General features: G+C 44.2%; 4 protein-coding genes across 9 annotated transcripts in view; 3 read left to right on the forward strand and 1 right to left on the reverse strand.

The window, feature by feature from the left end:
• Window positions 1-2996, forward strand: part of socs2 (suppressor of cytokine signaling 2) — a 5870-nt gene extending 2874 nt beyond the window's left edge. Inside the window, exons 2-4 of one of the 2 annotated variants that reach the window (XM_034578888.1) lie at window positions 246-255; window positions 670-871; window positions 1661-2996. In XM_034578888.1, the coding sequence (XP_034434779.1) occupies window positions 745-871; window positions 1661-2136 (603 nt within the window). In that variant the 5' untranslated portion in view covers window positions 246-255; window positions 670-744 and the 3' untranslated portion in view covers window positions 2137-2996. The remainder of the gene's footprint in view (window positions 1-245; window positions 256-669; window positions 872-1660) is intronic. The other variant, XM_034578887.1, reaches the window with a different exon arrangement.
• Window positions 1-7637, reverse strand: part of ptpro (protein tyrosine phosphatase receptor type O) — a 41084-nt gene extending 33447 nt beyond the window's left edge. The window contains exon 1 of the mRNA XM_034578873.1: window positions 7628-7637. The gene's annotated coding sequence lies outside the window, so the exon portion shown is untranslated. The remainder of the gene's footprint in view (window positions 1-7627) is intronic.
• cradd (CASP2 and RIPK1 domain containing adaptor with death domain) lies at window positions 3453-6815 on the forward strand. 2 transcript variants are annotated; one of them, XM_034578885.1, is made up of 2 exons: window positions 3453-3922; window positions 5922-6815. In XM_034578885.1, the coding sequence occupies exons 1-2, from the start codon at window positions 3604-3606 to the stop codon at window positions 6221-6223; spliced, it is 621 nt and encodes a 206-aa protein (XP_034434776.1). In that variant the 5' UTR covers window positions 3453-3603; the 3' UTR covers window positions 6224-6815. The 2 variants fall into 2 exon arrangements, with proteins under 2 accessions (XP_034434776.1, XP_034434775.1); XM_034578884.1 differs by having other exon boundaries at window positions 3455-3934; window positions 5928-6815.
• Window positions 7638-9026: 1389 nt separating the features above from the next.
• ncaph2 (non-SMC condensin II complex, subunit H2) lies at window positions 9027-16410 on the forward strand. 4 transcript variants are annotated; one of them, XM_034578877.1, is made up of 20 exons: window positions 9027-9165; window positions 9308-9409; window positions 9484-9545; window positions 9630-9708; window positions 9871-9927; window positions 10039-10118; window positions 10240-10421; window positions 10718-10731; window positions 10765-10872; window positions 11026-11106; window positions 11740-11803; window positions 11887-11988; window positions 12167-12211; window positions 13219-13289; window positions 13371-13485; window positions 13586-13678; window positions 13755-13804; window positions 13986-14087; window positions 15711-15860; window positions 15960-16410. In XM_034578877.1, exons 1-20 carry the CDS (start codon window positions 9058-9060, stop codon window positions 16110-16112), a joined length of 1818 nt encoding a protein of 605 aa, XP_034434768.1. In that variant the 5' UTR covers window positions 9027-9057; the 3' UTR covers window positions 16113-16410. The 4 variants fall into 4 exon arrangements, with proteins under 4 accessions (XP_034434768.1, XP_034434767.1, XP_034434769.1 ...); XM_034578876.1 differs by having other exon boundaries at window positions 10718-10872; XM_034578878.1 differs by lacking the exons at window positions 15711-15860; window positions 15960-16410 and having other exon boundaries at window positions 10718-10872; window positions 13755-13815; window positions 13895-14039.
• Window positions 16411-16876: the final 466 nt, after the last annotated feature.

Raw genomic sequence — 16876 nt, forward strand, 5'->3', positions numbered from 1 at the left:
TAATCATGCAGTATTTTACACCTGCAGCTCTATAATGATGCAGTATTTTACACCTGCAGCTCTATAATCATGCAGTATTTTACAGCTGCAGCTCTATAATGATGCAGTATTTTACACCTACAGCTCTATAATCATGCAGTATTTTACAGCTGCAGCTCTATAATGATGCAGTATTTTACACCTACAGCTCTATAATCATGCAGTATTTTACAGCTGCAGCTCTATAATCATGCAGTATTTTACACCAGCAGCTCTATAATGATGCAGTATTTTACACCTGCAGCTCTATAATCATGCAGTATTTTACAGCTGCAGCTCTATAATCATGCAGTATTTTACAGCTGCAGCTCTATAATCATGCAGTATTTTACACCTGCAGCTCTATAATCATGCAGTATTTTACAGCTGCAGCTCTATAATCATGCAGTATTTTACACCTACAGCTCTATAATCATGCAGTATTTTACACCTGCAGCTCTATAATCATGCAGTATTTTACACCTGCAGCTCTATAATGATGCAGTTTTCTACACCTGCAGCTCTATAATCATGCAGTATTTTACACCTACAGCTCTATAATCATGCAGTATTTTACACCTGCAGCTCTATAATGATGCAGTTTTCTACAGCTGCAGTGTTGAACCACTTGTGATGGTTCTTATTTATCTCCAGGACCTGGATAAAGACCTGGTGCTTCATGTCTGAGCTGTGGGCCTGACGCCGGGCTGAAGGTCGATCTGTCCGATGACCTTCCAGTCGTCCGACTCCACAGAAACTATCGAGAGCAACAGACGAGTCGACAACAACCTCAGAGCTGTTGAATCAGACGAGAGCCGCATCGCCTCGGCCATGAAAGAGCTCAGGAACACAGGTGACGACGTGTTACTGACGGATTTAGGCCTGTTCGTTTCTCTTTCTTTTTATATGTATGAAGATATAAGTTCAAATCAGAAACTTCTGGGAAACATCCTGAGGTCTTTGTATGTCTGAGATTCTCTTATAGAATCAGTGATGTCATCAACTGGGATTATTTTCATTATTGATTATTTTCATTATTGATTATTTTCATTATTGATTATTTTCATTAAAACCAATTACTAAATAAGAAATGTAAACCTCATTTATATGGCTGCTCTGAAATAATAGTGCAGAAGTTTTTTTTAATCTAAGAACAGAAGAGGTTGTGAATTAAAAATACTTTGATAAATGTTTTTATGTGCAGTTAAAAAAATAATCACAGTCACATTAAAGTAATTTTCTGAATCGACAAGTTCTGTAACATAAACACGTCTCAGCCGTAGATTACATACGACAGTCATGAACACATCTGTGTAACGTGTTTACACCGTAAATACACATCACAGTCAGAGCAGGGATTTCTTTTCCCTGAGCGACGACGAGGTGGAACTGTTACTGACAGGAAGTGTTAGCGACGCTTCCTCAGACTAAAACACAAACCCAGAGTTTTCCAACTAAAACAAGAGCAATTTACACAAGTCTCTGATTCAGAGGCTGGAAAACTCCACCAGGTGTAACCATAGCAACAGTGATGACTTTTATAACCAGTTTGGTTTAAATGAAGGTGAACAGAATCAGTGCAGCTCATTAAACTACACACGTATGTTCCATGTGTCTCTAACGTGTGGTTTCTCTGTCTCAGGCTGGTACTGGGGAACTCTGACCGCTGCAGAGGCCAAAGAGATCCTGCAGGACGCAGCTGAGGGCACCTTCCTGGTGCGGGACAGCTCTCAGAGGGACTACCTGTTCACCATCTCCGCCATGACATCGGCGGGTCCCACCAACCTGCGGATTGAGTACAAACATGGTAAATTCAAGCTTGACTCGGTGGTTCTGGTGAGGCCGAAGCTGAAGCAGTTTGACAGCGTGGTCCACCTGGTGGAGCACTACGTCATGCTCTCCAAGACCAGCGACAAGACGGCAGCAGACCCTCAATTCTCAGCGGCGCCGCCCAACGGCACGGTGCAGCTGCTGCTCACCAAACCTGTGTACACCGCTACGCCATCGCTGCAGCACCTGTGCCGCATCACCATCAACAAGACGACGCGGCAAGTCCAGGATCTGCCGCTGCCCAACAGACTGAGGGACTATCTGACGGACTACGCCTACAATGTGTAGACACAGAGCGACTACACCTCCGTGTGGAGCAGTACCACTGCAAGGCATCAGCTGTGTGCAACGCCACCTGACCTTGGATCAGTCCCATCATCGGTGCCTACAGGCCGGTCAGAGCCACAGGCAATAATTGGCGGTGAGTCGTCATGGAAGCAGGCGGAGTTTGTGTGTGATACAGACGTTAACACAGAAACTGACCACGAGCGACGCAACACGCCCCAGATACACACTCACAACCTGCACACACACTTCCCAATAATAGTTTCAAATTAAAACTCGTCTAAAATGTTTTAGGGATTTTTTTATGATCAATAATCTATGACCCACAACTGTGGTTACATCATGTAACTGTAGTTCTATGAAATGTAATTATTCATTTGTTCATACATCAAATGAATCTGAATGTTTTTGCAGTGAAACAAACGTAATGTCCCTCACGTCAAATGTTCTCACGGTTGAATATCAGCCGACCTCCGGCCTCCTCCAGCTCCTCTGGTCTGTGAGGGATCACTTTTCAGTTCTAGATCCTGGACGCTGTGGTCGTTAAACAGTCGCTCTCTCAGGTAAACACGACTTGTTGCATGTTTGTTCACAGGTTTGATGCTCATGTTAATGTTCTTCTTCTGTTATTTTCTATAATCGTTGAATGGGCTCCGTCTCCTGCTCTGTGGCTAAATGAGTAAATGTATATTTACCGAAGGTAACAGGAAGTGCAGATGTTTGTACATATCACAGCTGTATGATTTTTATAACCTATTTATTGATGGTGTCACACTGTGTGTTTGTGCAGAAGCTGCACACACAGCAGGTTCGGGGCCTCTGTCAAACATGAGATGAATAAAGTTTCATATGGTGCTTCATCATGTGTTTGTTTCCATCACTTTTTACACACGTCTTTATACTGTCTTATTTTTCTTTTTAGTTTTCAGTGGTCAATTTATTTTGTGGAAAACAACATCTGCCAGAAAAGAGAAATTGATGACATTAGTTCATATTTAAGTGATGCATTCACCAGTAAAGGTTTTTCAGTCAAATTCTTGGATTAATGGCGTTTAAAAAACTCTTCAAAATAAGAGTTGAGTCAGGATTAGAGGAGGAAGAGACACTTTAGGTTTACTGCTGACAGTATAAAATTAAAATTAAAACCAAGATAATTCTAGAATATTCTGTGCATATGTAACCAAATATAGAAGAATGTGTCATTGTTTGCTAACATGCTAACGTGCAGCAGGAGAGAAAGTAGAGGGTGAAAGTGAAAAGAGTTTAAATCAATGTTGTAATTTATCTTATTATCTTATTATTAATTTTAGCAGAATTGATTTTCAGGTTTGAAAGTGCTGAGTGTCAGCAGAAGGTTCCGCCGCCGACATGTTTCCAGTCGGACACAATAACATGGCTGCAGCTGTGGTCCGGGTTGTTTTCACTGTGACATGATTAATGTGGCGGTAACAGAGGGACTCGAACTGCGACATGGACCCGGCTCACAGAGCCGTTCTCCGGAGGAACACACGCTTCCTGTCCGCGGAGCTGCAGGTCAGCGACTCCATCGTCCCGCTTCTGTTCCAGGAGGAGATTCTGACGGAAGCTCAGGTGGAACACATCGAGTCCCAGACCACGAACACCAGGAAGACCCGGCGGCTCCTGGAGCTGCTGCCCCGCAGGGGGCCCCGGGCCTTCCGCTGCTTCCTGCGGGCCCTGGACGACTTCAGCTGGGTCCGAGACAGGCTGCTGCTGGACCTCCACACCCCGGGACCCGGAGCTGAACCAGGACCAGGACCAGGAGCTGGAGCTGGATCCACAGGTGAGGCCCGGGCGGAAGAAAACACGCCAGAAGTTAGTTAGTTAGTTAGTTAGTTAGTTAGTTAGTTAGGTAGGTAGGGAGTTATTTATTTGGTTAGTCAGCGGGTTAGTAAGTTAGTCAGTTATTAAGGTGGTTAGTCAAGTTAGTTTGTTAGTTAGTTCGTAAGTTAGTACGTTATTAAGTTAGTAAGTTAGTTAGTAAGTTAGAGATTCATTTAGTTTTTAGGGTCACAGGTCTTCGAACATGAACCAGATTGATCATGTTGAGATTAAATCCAACTGTTGAAAATATCAGCTATCAGATGGTGCAGTGGACTAGTGGATGAGCGGTGCAGCGGAACAGTGGTACAGTGGATGAGCGGAACAGTGGTACAGTGGTACAGTGGAACAACGGAACAGTGGATGAGCGGTACAGTGGAACAACGGAACAGTGGTACAGTGGATGAGCGGTACAGTGGTGCAGTGGACTAGTGGAACAGCGGTGCAGTGGAGCGGGCGGTGCAGCGGTGCAGTGGAACAGCGGTGTAGTGGAACAGCGGTGCAGTGGAACAGCGGTGCAGTGGAACAGCGTTGTAGTGGAACAGCGGTACAGTGGAACAGCGGAGCAGCGGTGCAGTGGAGCAGCGGTGCAGTGGAACAGCGTTGTAGTGGAACAGCGGTGCAGTGGTACAGTGGAACAGCGGTGCAGTGGAACAGCGGTACAGTGGAGCAGTGGAACAGCGGTGCAGTGGAGCAGCGGTGCAGTGGAACAGCGTTGTAGTGGAACAGCGGTACAGTGGAACAGCGGTGCAGTGGAGCAGCGGAACAGCGGTGCAGTGGAACAGCGTTGTAGTGGAACAGCGGTGCAGTGGAGCAGCGGTGCAGTGGAACAGCGGTACAGTGGAGCAGTGGAACAGCGTTGTAGTGGAACAGTGGAACAGCGGTGCAGTGGAACAGCGGTGCAGTGGAGCAGCGGTACAGTGGAGCAGTGGAACAGCGGTGCAGTGGAGCAGCGGTGCAGTGGTGCAGTGGAACAGCGGTACAGTGGAGCAGTGGAACAGCGTTGTAGTGGAACAGCGGTGCAGTGGAACAGTGGAACAGTGGTGCAGTGGAACAGCGGTGCAGTGGAGCAGCGGTGCAGTGGTGCAGTGGAACAGCAGCACAAAGAACACATTTGTTCTCAAAAAGCAGCAGCTTCACTTATTTATAGAAAACATGAGTTCACGAGTCGACTGAAGAAGATTTTGTGTTCCAGCACAGGAAGTGAAGAAGAAGAAGAAGGAGGAGGAGGAGGAGGAGGAGGAGTGTGGTGGACAGCATCACACCATGTGACGCTGTGGATCACAGGTGGAGATGATTGATGACAAAATTGTGCGAGTGTGTTTTCTGTTGTCGAGCAGATTTTCCTGAACAAACACTTTGAGGTTACAATCGGTGACAAACGTCCGGTGTCACACTGACCTAAAGAAACACACATCACTCAGCCACGCCCCCTGCAGACCAGCCGCTAGTACTTTTTTCCTCTTGTTTTTGTCGATGCTGTCGTCCAATGAATGAAGACGAAACAGAGCAACCCCCCCAGTGACTGCCACATACTGAGAATTAATGTTACAGCACGGAGCCGTGACGTCAGTGTAAATAAAGATTAGAATTCAATCCTGGAAACCTTCAACAAAACAAAGTGAACAAAGACGACTGGTCGTGTTTTACAATAAAAGATTAGTTCCAGTTTGATTCTGACGATTCTGCTGCTCCAGAGAAAATTTTGATTAAAGAATTTGTGACAGAAAAATTATTATACAGGAACTCAAATACATGTTAGAAGTGTGAGATTAAAACTCAGATTCAGACATTTTAATCCAGATTAAAGTCAGGATTCAGATATTTAAATTTTTATTGATTTAATTCAGATTCAGTGGTTGATGATATCTTCTACATTAAGACTTTAATCCCAGTTTTCAGTTTTCCTCCACACCTCTTCATTCTTCCTCTAATCTCACAATGTCTCTCTGCAGACGACCGGCAGCTTCCTGAGTCGGTTCTCCAGAGGGTTCCTTCAGATCGGGAGTTGTCCCGGCTAGCGTCTCGACTCGGAGCTGAGTGGGAGTTGGTGCTGATGGATCTGGGTTTGTCTGCGGAGGCTTTGTTTCGCTGTCGGTCCGATCATGGTCTCAGCGCTCACGGAGCAGCGCTCGCCGGCCTGGTTCAGTGGAGACGATCTGAGGGGAGGAGAGCCAGGGTCCAGAGGCTGCTGGAGTCTCTACAGGCTGCTGACGTCCACCCGTCTGTCCTGCAGGATGCCCTGATCTGATGCACGAGCTGACCACAATGTTAGAACCAACGCAAGCATGGACGCTCAGCGGGACAAGAGTGATTGAAACAATGAGGACGAGATGACTGAGTCTGAGACAAGAGAGGACACGTTGCTTGTGTTGATGTTTTAAAAAATGTCTCCTGCAGCCTCCTAGTAAAATGTGAGAGTGAGTCCATGTGAGGAAACAGCAGGACAATGTGTGGAAGCTTCCCAGTGAGCAAGTGGACGTGTTGATGAGGTTTCTAACACGTGACGTGAAACTGGAAGAACACAAACATCTCAGGATGAAGAAGAGGAGCCGTACACGTAGAAGACGAAGACGTCAACTTGGAAACACGAGGAGGTTCCAGATCTTTTGGTGATGAGGGCCGACGCCGGTGTGGATGAGCTGTAAACAACAACACTGATCTTTCCACAGCAGAGTTTATACGTCATGTCCCGCCTCCTGCTGCTCTACAGGCTCCGCCCCTGCTGCTCTACAGGCTCCGCCCCTCGCCTGATGTTCCCACATGTTCCTGTTTGAACGAGTCGGACCCGACAACCTGCTGCTCTACAGGCTCCGCCCCTCGCCTGATGTTCCCACATGTTCCTGTTTGAACGAGTCGGACCCGACAACCTGCTGCTGCTGCTTCACAAACACTAACTACACAACATGTCCAGAAACAACCTGCTGCTGCTGCTTCACAAACACTAACTACACAACATGTCCAGAGAAGATTTCCTGGAGTTCTTAGATTTTACATTTAAAAAATTGTGGAATGTTCATTTAAAACAACTTAAATAAATTAATGAAAGAGTTTTTTTTACTTAAGTGTTTTTTTGATTAAAATCATGTGACGTCATCAAACCAAATAAAAATCATATAAATTCTACTTTAATGTGTTTTTTCTTTTTTCTTTTCCAACAGATTTTACAAGTCTTCCTGGAACTCAACTGAAATTATCACACACACACACACACACACACACACACACACACACACACACCATTAATTCCTCAACAGTTCCTGCTGAGTTTCTATTGGACTCTGAGATTTAAGGTGGACTGAAGAGATAGAGAACCTGAACTGTCACTGAGCTGTGAAACTGTTTCTGTCTGAAGCTACGATTTGACACTAAATCAGATTGTAAATGTTGATCATACACACGTAATATAATAGATCTCTGAAAATGTTTTTTGTCAGAAATCATCCATCTAAAGATAATCAGAGAATAAAGTCAGGAAACAACAATTAAAAAGCCAAGTTGATAAAGATGATTGTTGGTTAAAGAGACAAATGTTTTCTGACATTAAAACATCTCAGTATTTTAAGGTTTTGGCGCTGGAGATAAATGTGTGACACGTCTGTTGTGTTACAGTGTATGTTACAGTGTGTGACGTGTGTGTTACAGTGTGTGACTGTGTGTGTCAGTGTGTGACTGTGAGCGTGGCGTCCTCATGTTGGTCTTCACAGTTTCTCAGAAAGACGAGAACACTGAGTTTTATCCTCATTCTTCTTCCAGGAAACTGGAAATATTTAGAGGCAGCTGCTGACGGAGACATTTAATTGTTTAACTGCTGGAATCAGACACACATGTGTAAAACATTCAGTCACACTCACACACACACACACACATTATGTATGTATATATAAAACCCTAACCCTCAGCAGTTTCCTTCTAACCGTATGACTCCTCGTTGTCGACCCTGACATGGTAACCATGACAACAAGAATGACCAGCAGACACAGTCTGTATCTGTCATACATGTACGTGTCATGTGTTTATTGATCATTGTTTTAAAACTGTTAGATCATGTTGTTTACACTGTCTGAGGGTATACGTCATTCAATACTCTACATTGATCTTTATGTAGTTTTTTATATTATGTATTATTATGTGACTATTCTTTATATATAAGTGTCATTTGTCTGTTGTATTTTTAATTCTATATATACAATAATAATACAATATAATACATTATAACAAGGGGATAGCATTATATATATTATATATAATATATATATTATATATAATATATATATATATATATATAGAATACTTCATATTAATAATACTTATGAAACACCATCTGGGGCCGACAGGGGGCAGCAGTCAGAGCCGCAGCACTACATGGAGAGAACAGACGAAGAAGAGTGTGTGGCGGCAGTTTGACTGTTAGCTAATGCTAATGCTAACAACACTGCGCTGACTCAGTCCGGTGAGTTTATTATTTACTGTTGAACTTTCAAACGTTGACGTCGCTCGGACGTTTGAACGAAGTCTGAACTGTTGAATTCACTAAACGTCCCTGAAGCTAAATGTTGGACCGGTTCTGTTCGAGGAGGAAACGTTGAAACCGGAGGTTTCTAGATTCTGGAGTTTCACTTTCACACAAACACAAGAAACGTGAAGTGAATTATTCACGTTGCTGATCTGCGGTCAGATTCAACACGTCATCAAGTCAAGCGGCTTCACAGAGAAAGTAAAACACGTCCATTGGGTCAAAGTCACTTTCTGACTCTTTCTCAAACTTCAGCTAAAGATCTGTGACTTCAAACATTCATTCCATCATATTAAAGTTACTAAATACTTTTACTCAAGTACTTTAAGTACATCAGTACATTAAGTACTCCAGAGGGAAACACTGTTTACTTGGTACATTATGATTAATTGGCCAGAAAGTTGTATTTTACTACTTTTAGTGACAAACCTGTACAAGAGTGAATAATAGGAAATCATATGTCTCTACAGTGTAATTTAATTCAGTCCAGTAAATTGTGTGTAAATAGAAAGGTCCCATCTATCGAGGATCTTGTCCCCCCCACCTGGGACCCGGCCCCCGACAGGAGGATGGAGTCCACAGAGAGCCGGTTCGCTCACCTGCTGCAGCCCATCAGGGAACTCACCAAGAACTGGGACGTGGACGTGGCGTCGGAGCTGAACGACTACTTAGAGGAGGTAAGGGGGGGGGGGGTTCAGGTTCTGACACTGGTGAATCACATTATAAAGAGTCTGTGTTTGGTCTTATAGGAAAATAACAGTTTAGTTGGTTGGTGGAGAATAGTTCAACAGATTTCTCTTTTCTCTTTTCTTTGTGTAGTTGGATGAAATGTGCATCACGTTCGATGGAGGAAAGTTTCGCCTGAACTTTGCAGAAGCTGCGATGCTCATCCAGGGCTCCGCCTGCATCTACAGCAAGAAGGTTCGACCACAGGAAGACAAAATGTCCCAGTGACGAGTCTGAGCCGTCTGGTTGAAACTGTGTTCTGGTTTCAGGTGGAGCTGCTGCACAGCCTCGTTTATCAAACTCTGGAGTACATCAACGACAGGAACAAGAAGTAAGAGTCCGATCCATCAAATATCCACTGTTCCATGATTAATGATTTTCTTAACAAAGCTTTTCTGATGCGCTTCAACCACAGACGTCACAAACAGCCGGCCGAGTCTCAGGAGGACGACGCAGCAGCGAGTTGTCGTGACGATGATGAAGGCGAGAATGTGGTAAGAAACACAAGTCTAACAGTGTTAATCAAAGTTTCATTAAACCGTCCATGTCGGAACATCCCATTCACACCTCTGCTGCAGTGGCTGTCACAAGGCATTGTGGGTAATGTGGGAAGTTGCCGTCAGCATCAGAAACAGTTGTTGATTTTTCTGTTTTAGTTCACGCCTCTGAAAATCAAAGTCACAGAAACCACACTGAAAACCAGCGTCAAAAAGGTCGGTTCATCCTCTTGTAACTCTGAACACTCACAGTTTACCTGTAGATTAACATGAGTCAGTTTCACCTGGTTCAGTTCACCTGTAGTTTGATGTGTATCTGTCTCCCAGACGGTGAACATGATTCCTCTTCCTCCTGCATCTCTGATTCCTCCTGAATCTCACGAGAAGAACAAACTTCCTCTGATCAGGTCAGAGTCTACACACCTTTCAAAATACACGACTCGACACAAACCTTTATCTTTTCAAAACGAAAGACTCTACAGACAACACTGATAATCTCTGTGTGTGTCTGTGTGTGTCTGTGTGTAGTCTGAAAGGCGAGGTGCTGTGCAGTCAGAAGGATTTCAGGATGAACTTGTACATCCCAGGAAGCAGGGACATGATCCTCCTCAGATCCAGTTCTGAAGATGATTCACATCCTGTCAAGTCTCTGCATGTTCATCATGAAGCAGATGATCGGCAGCTGGAGGAGAAGGAGAAGGAGGAGGAAGGTAAATCCAATCAACACCAATCACAAGACTCAGCGTAACGTTCTCGTCACATTGATCTGATTCTGATCCTCTGTTGATCAAATCTGTTTCTGACATCACGACTCAACAGCTGTTCCACAGTCCAATTCATTTAATTCAATTATTTAATATTTTAATTATTGATCTGATGTCAGTCAATCTTCACTCTTCTCCAGTCAGAAATTAAAAATATAACCTTTCATTACTTCTGTTTAAATTAAATTTTAAGCATAATTCTACTTGGTCGTTGATGTTGTTTTTAAATTGACTTTATCCAGGAGCTTTGGATGCAGCTGGCGCTGGAGGTGCTGGAGGTGCTGGAGGTGATGGAGGTGATGGAGGTGCTGGAGGTGATGCTGCAGAGAACTTCTTCCCTTTAGACGACAACATGGAGCTGGACCAGGAACCAGAGGAACACGTCGACAGACACCAGGTCTCAGCTCCGGATTTAACTGGTTCTGAATCCAGAGGCTGTTTTCTGACCCGCTCTTATCACCAAAAGCTCTGGAATCTCCTCGTCTTTCCAAGTTAGGTTGATTTTCACTGTATGTCTAAACTTTATTGTTTGTCTCTAAATGTGTGTCAGGCTCCGAGCGACGGGCGGATGATTCGAGAGCGACGGCAGGTCGAGGCCGACAAGCAGCGGAGGGAGGAGGCGCCCCCTGCTGTATGTTTATTCATCTGAGAATCTGTCAATAACAACTTGAACCTCATGATCAGGAGAGAAAATCTCCTCTAATCTTATTTTACTTACAGCTGAATATTTTATCAAATTAAGACTCAGTATTTCTGCAGGTTTTTTACTGAAAAAGTGAAAAATGGATTCCCATTAATCAGAACTATAATTTTTAAGTTTCGAACTTTAAAGTTTTAAACTTTCTCCTGTGAAATTACAACTTTATGTTACTGTACATAAATTAAATGTACTTTATTACAACTTCATTTGTGAAACATTCTCTTGTGAAATTAATCATCTCAAAACATTGAGATTTTATTCTTTTTTATTATAAAATTGCAGCTTGTTTCTAAAAAAAATTTAAATATTGAAAATTAAGTTTCTCAAAATATTACAATTCTGTTTGTAAAAATTACAACTTCATTGTCACAATGTTTGAACTTCTGACAAAATCACAGTTCTGCTCTTGAACTCTTCTGACTCCATCTTTATAACATCATATTTCCCTTAACGTTAAATGATCAACCTTTGTCACGTCTGTTTATAACATGAGGTTGACCATTTTGAAATGTGACCACTTTTCAAAAATGTAATTTAAGTGTATTGTCTGTTTTTCATTTTCAGGTGAACATCTGGATGTTTCATGACCCGTATTCTGTTCTCGGTGAAGAGAAACCGTTAAAACCAGGTGAACATCAACATTCAGAGGAAGACAGAATTGTTGTTGTTGTCGTTCTTCTTGTCGCTGACAGTTTGGGATTTTTTCTTCAGAAAAATGTTACAAGGTTCCCGACGGCCTCGACGACGGAGGAAAGAGGAAAAGGAAACGAGCGTCTCCACTTCAGGACTTCAGGAGCTGGTTCAGAGGAACCTGTGAGAACCGACTTAACTTTTAGTTTAATATCTCCGTTTAATATCTCCGTTTAATATCTCAGTTTAATATCTCAGTTTAATATCTCCGTTTAATATCTCCGTTTAATATCTCAGTTTAATATCTCAGTTTAATATCTCCGTTTCACTGCTGTGGTTTATTCATGTTGTTTTGTCACAGTTGATCCTCCGGAGCACAAACTAAAGAACGGACCCAAGTTTACAGGTTTGTTTTATCTCTTTATACTTTACAATGTTTTAAGAAAAATTATGTAGATTTCAGCAGGGAATTTATTCTTTTTTATTTCAGTGATCAGTCGCCTACTGATTCAAATTTTCATTATCGAGGCTCAACTTTTCGTTTTGATTAAATACAATTTTCTGTGATATTTAAAGCCAAAATGTTGTCATCCTGTCACATCAGCACTTAAATATGTGTCGACTAAAAAGACCCAGTGTTAGAAAAGTGTAGTTTAAAAAGTTTTACTGGTTTTAAACTACAACAAAAACAATAATACTTTATTCTTAGAGTTTTCTAAATCCGGTTCAAATGTTTTTTTGCAGGAAATGATAGAAAATTATTAAATATGTCCAGAGAAAATTAGATTAAATGAAAGAAGAGGAAACAAAACATTAAAAGATTAATGTTAAAATATTAAATCATATCAGAAGTTTGATTTGTGTTTGTGATTCATCTGAAGAAACATAATTAACACGTCAGTTTTGAAATCAACGTGACAGATGTGTTTAGTGAAACAGTGAAAATACAATCACACGTCATCTGTGTGTTTACTGTGTGTTGTGTTTACTGTGTGTTGTGTTTACTGTGTGTTGTGTTTACTGTGTGTTGTGTTTACTGTGTGTTGTGTTTACTGTGTGTTGTGTTTACTGTGTGTTGTGTTTACTGTGTGTTGTGTTTACTGTGTGTTGTGTTTACTGTGTGTTGTGTTTACTGTGTGTTACTGTGTGCTGTGTTACTGTGTGTTGTGTTTACTGTGTGTTGTGTTTACTGTGTGTTGTGTTTACTGTGTGTTGACTGTGTGTTGTGTTTACTGTGTGTTGTGTTTACTGTGTGTTGACTGTGTTGTGTTTACTGTGTGTTGTGTTTACTGTGTGTTGTGTTTACTGTGTGTTGACTGTGTGTTGTGTTTACTGTGTGTTGTGTTTACTGTGTGTTGTGTTTACTGTGTGTTGTGTTTACTGTATGTTGTGTTTACTGTGTGTTGTTTTCAGACCTGAACTACATATACGTGAACACAGTCAAAGACAAAGTGAAGACTCAGAGAAGAATCTACAGACAAACTGTGAGTTTTTACTGCTTCACTTATTATTCAGTACGAGTATTTAGGATGAAATGGGCGTGGTCAATGCTGTGATGTCATCAGGGTGTGGTGGTTTCGGATGAGGAGCTGCGGAGGACATTCCTGCAGCTGGAGGAGGCGGGGCCAGATCGGCAGGAGGAGGAGCCTGTGCACGGCTTCAGACACCCGGACCTTCTGGGTAAAACTTCTGCAGTTAAAGATGTTTTATAGAATTAACGATTACACACACTCACAAAACACGTGGTCGACGTGACACTGATTCAATGAATATTAAAAAGGTGGAGACGACGACAACTCAGACAACGAATATGAAGCGTTTCCCGACGACGTTCCCGCCGAGTTCGACGGAGGAGCGGACGTCATCGCAGCAGGTAAAACGGTGAATGTGTTTTAATCCTAACTTCCTGTTTCTACCGACGTCACGTGACCTGTGTTTTGTCTCTGCAGACGCTCGGAGGGACGAGTTGAGTTATGAAGACCTGGTGAAGCTTCGTGTGGCAAGTGACACGTTCACCAGTAAAACTAAACCAGAAGAAATACTATGAGAGAAATTCAAGAGAAAAAAACGTGTTACGAGTTTGTAACAGCAAAATATCCTCAAAGTTAATTCTCCAACTAAATATTAATATTAAACGTATGAAAAGTTGACTGATAAATCTTCTGAATCTTGTTCTTCAGGAGCAGCTGGTGGTGAACTGTCAAGGTTACACTCAGGAGACGGCTCTGTCCCGACGAGTCAAACACTGGGAGGACAAGATCCGACCTGAACTGGATCTGCAGGTAAAACACTCTGTCCTCCACCCTGACGTCTCTGACCTCGACTCTGTCCTCCACCCTCACGTCTCTGTCCTCCACCATGACGAGTCTGTCCTCCACCCTGACGTCTCTGACCTCGACTCTGTCCTCCACCCTCACGTCTCTGTCCTCCACCATGATGAGTCTGTCCTCCACCCTGACGTCTCTGACCTCGACTCTGTCCTCCACCCTCACGTCTCTGTCCTCCACCATGACGAGTCTGTCCTCCACCCTGACGTCTCTGACCTCGACTCTGTCCTCCACCCTCACGTCTCTGTCCTCCACCATGACGAGTCTGTCCTCCACCCTGACGTCTCTGTCCTCGACTCTGTCCTCCACCCTCACGAGTCTGTCCTCCACCCTCACGTCTCTGTCCTCCACCCTCACGTCTCTGACCTCGACTCTGTGCTCCACCCTGACGTCTCTGACCTCGACTCTGTCCTCCACCCTCACGAGTCTGTCCTCCACCCTCACGTCTCTGTCCTCCACCCTCACGTCTGTCCTCCACCCTCACGTCTCTGACCTCGACTCTGTCCTCCACCCTCACGTCTCTGACCTCGACTGTCCTCCACCCTGACGTCTCTGACCTCGACTCTGTCCTCCACCCTGACGTCTCTGTCCTCGACTCTGTCCTCCACCCTCACGAGTCTGTCCTCCACCCTCACGTCTCTGTCCTCCACCCTGACGACTCCGACCTCCACCCTGACGTCTCTGACCTCGACTCTGTCCTCCACCCTCACGTCTCTGTCCTCCACCATGACGAGTCTGTCCTCCACCCTGACGTCTCTGACCTCGACTCTGTCCTCCACCCTCACGTCTCTGTCCTCCACCATGACGAGTCTGTCCTCGACTCTGTCCTCCACCCTCACGTCTCTGTCCTCCACCATGACGAGTCTGTCCTCCACCCTGACGTCTCTGTCCTCGTCTCTGTCCTCCACCCTGACGACTCCGACCTCCACCCTCACGTCTGTCCTCCACCCTCACGTCTCTGACCTCGACTCTGTCCTCCACCCTCACGTCTCTGACCTCGACTCTGTGCTCCACCCTGACGTCTCTGACCTCGACTCTGTCCTCTACCCTCACAAGTCTGTCCTCCACCCTGACGACTCCGACCTCCACCCTCACGTCTCTGACCTCGACTCTGTCCTCCACCCTCACGTCTCTGACCTCGACTGTCCTCCACCCTGACGTCTCTGTCCTCGACTCTGTCGACCTCCACCCTGACGTCTCTGACCTCGACTCTGTCCTCCACCCTGACGTCTCTGACCTCGACTCTGTCCTCCACCCTCACGACTCTGACATCCACCCTCACGTCTCTGACCTCGACTCTGTCCTCCACCCTCACGACTCTGACATCCACCCTCACGTCTCTGACCTCGACTCTGTCCTCCACCCTGACGTCTCTGACATCCACCCTCACGTCTCTGTCCTCCACCCTCTCGACTCTGTCCTCCACCCTCTCGACTCTGTCATCCACCCTCACGTCTCTGTCCTCCACCCTCACGTCTCTGTCCTCCACCCTCACGTCTCTGACCTCGACTCTGTCCTCCACCCTGACGTCTCTGTCCTCCACCCTCACATCCTGTTTGTGGTGTTTCTTTGCTTCAGGAGGATCGTCCGGTGTTTGACATCCACGACTACGGAGGGCGGATTGTCGGAGCGCTGAACACCGTCGGTCACCGCAGGTTGTTCTCGTCTGTCGTTCACGGTCTGGACAACTTTGAAGCTTGTAAATATCTGCTGGCTTCACTGCAGCTGGTAAATCCTACGCTCGCTGATCTGAAACATCCATGAAACTTTCACACACGTTACATACATGTACACAAAGAAATGAATGTGTCTCCGTGTCTCTTTCAGGCGAACGACTACACGGTGGACATCGACAGTGTTAAAGGTTTGGACTCGAGTTTGGACTCGAGTTTGGACTCGATGGGTTTGACTCTGCTCAGCACTCACAGAGCGACGGACAGATTCAAGTCTGACGGCTTCGGTCTGATAACATCTGAGTGAGTTCACACTCGTCATCGTCACACCGACGTTTAAATTCACAACAAACCGTCAGAGACACGAACACGGACTCAAACCTTCACCCTCGTTTCCTCTGATTTTAATCTGAACTCTGAAAAATCTGTTAACGTGATTCACATGAAGAAAACGACATGAATCACATCTGGCTCTGAAATAAAATGTGCATATTAAAGTTGTTTGTTTTACTGATGGAGATTTTAATTTAACCTGAGCTCTGTCACTTTCAGGAGGTTTTAACTTCAGAAAAAGACTTCAAATGTTTGTTATTTACATAAACTGTCGACTCCTCTTCATTTGTCAGTAAAAGCAAAATCTTAAAGTGCAGACAAGAAAAATGACGATCAAATCATCAGACGTTCCTTTGGATCAAATCACGTTCAATTTTATTTTCATTCATTCATTAATCTGGATTTTATTTGTTTCTAGAACAGAAAACTTTTTAAATCTCTGAATAAACTGTACTCAGTATTTGTTATTATTTCCGTATTCATCATTAGCTCAATAAAATGTCAGAAAACTTCTAAATAAAAACATACATCCTCAGATAAAAAGTTGAAAACACAAAGATTCAGTTTATTTTCACAAACTCAGATAAATCAGCAGCAGAACTTTTCTGTCGACGGACTCGCGGTCGCAGCTCAACTCGATGAGACGACTTGAGTTCGTCCTCATGTCTGAAAAACACGTCTTCTGTTCAAACTCCTCCAGACTCGCTGAGGACGTTCAGAGTTTGAATCGTCCGGTCG

This window comes from Hippoglossus hippoglossus, chromosome 23 (assembly GCF_009819705.1).
Source record: "Hippoglossus hippoglossus isolate fHipHip1 chromosome 23, fHipHip1.pri, whole genome shotgun sequence".
Lineage (NCBI taxonomy): Eukaryota > Metazoa > Chordata > Actinopteri > Pleuronectiformes > Pleuronectidae > Hippoglossus > Hippoglossus hippoglossus.

Bases quoted from the DNA above. Each gene is read 5' to 3' on its own strand.
- cradd (XM_034578884.1), top strand. From the start codon at position 3,604: ATGGACCCGGCTCACAGAGCCGTTCTCCGGAGGAACACACGCTTCCTG. The intron at 3,935-5,927 runs GTGAGGCCCGGG...GTCTCTCTGCAG, and splicing joins AGCTGGAGCTGGATCCACAG to ACGACCGGCAGCTTCCTGAG.
- ncaph2 (XM_034578876.1), top strand. From the start codon at position 9,058: ATGGAGTCCACAGAGAGCCGGTTCGCTCACCTGCTGCAGCCCATCAGG. The intron at 9,546-9,629 runs GTAAGAGTCCGA...CTTCAACCACAG, and splicing joins ATCAACGACAGGAACAAGAA to ACGTCACAAACAGCCGGCCG. The intron at 11,804-11,886 runs GTGAACATCAAC...TTTTTTCTTCAG, and splicing joins AGAGAAACCGTTAAAACCAG to AAAAATGTTACAAGGTTCCC.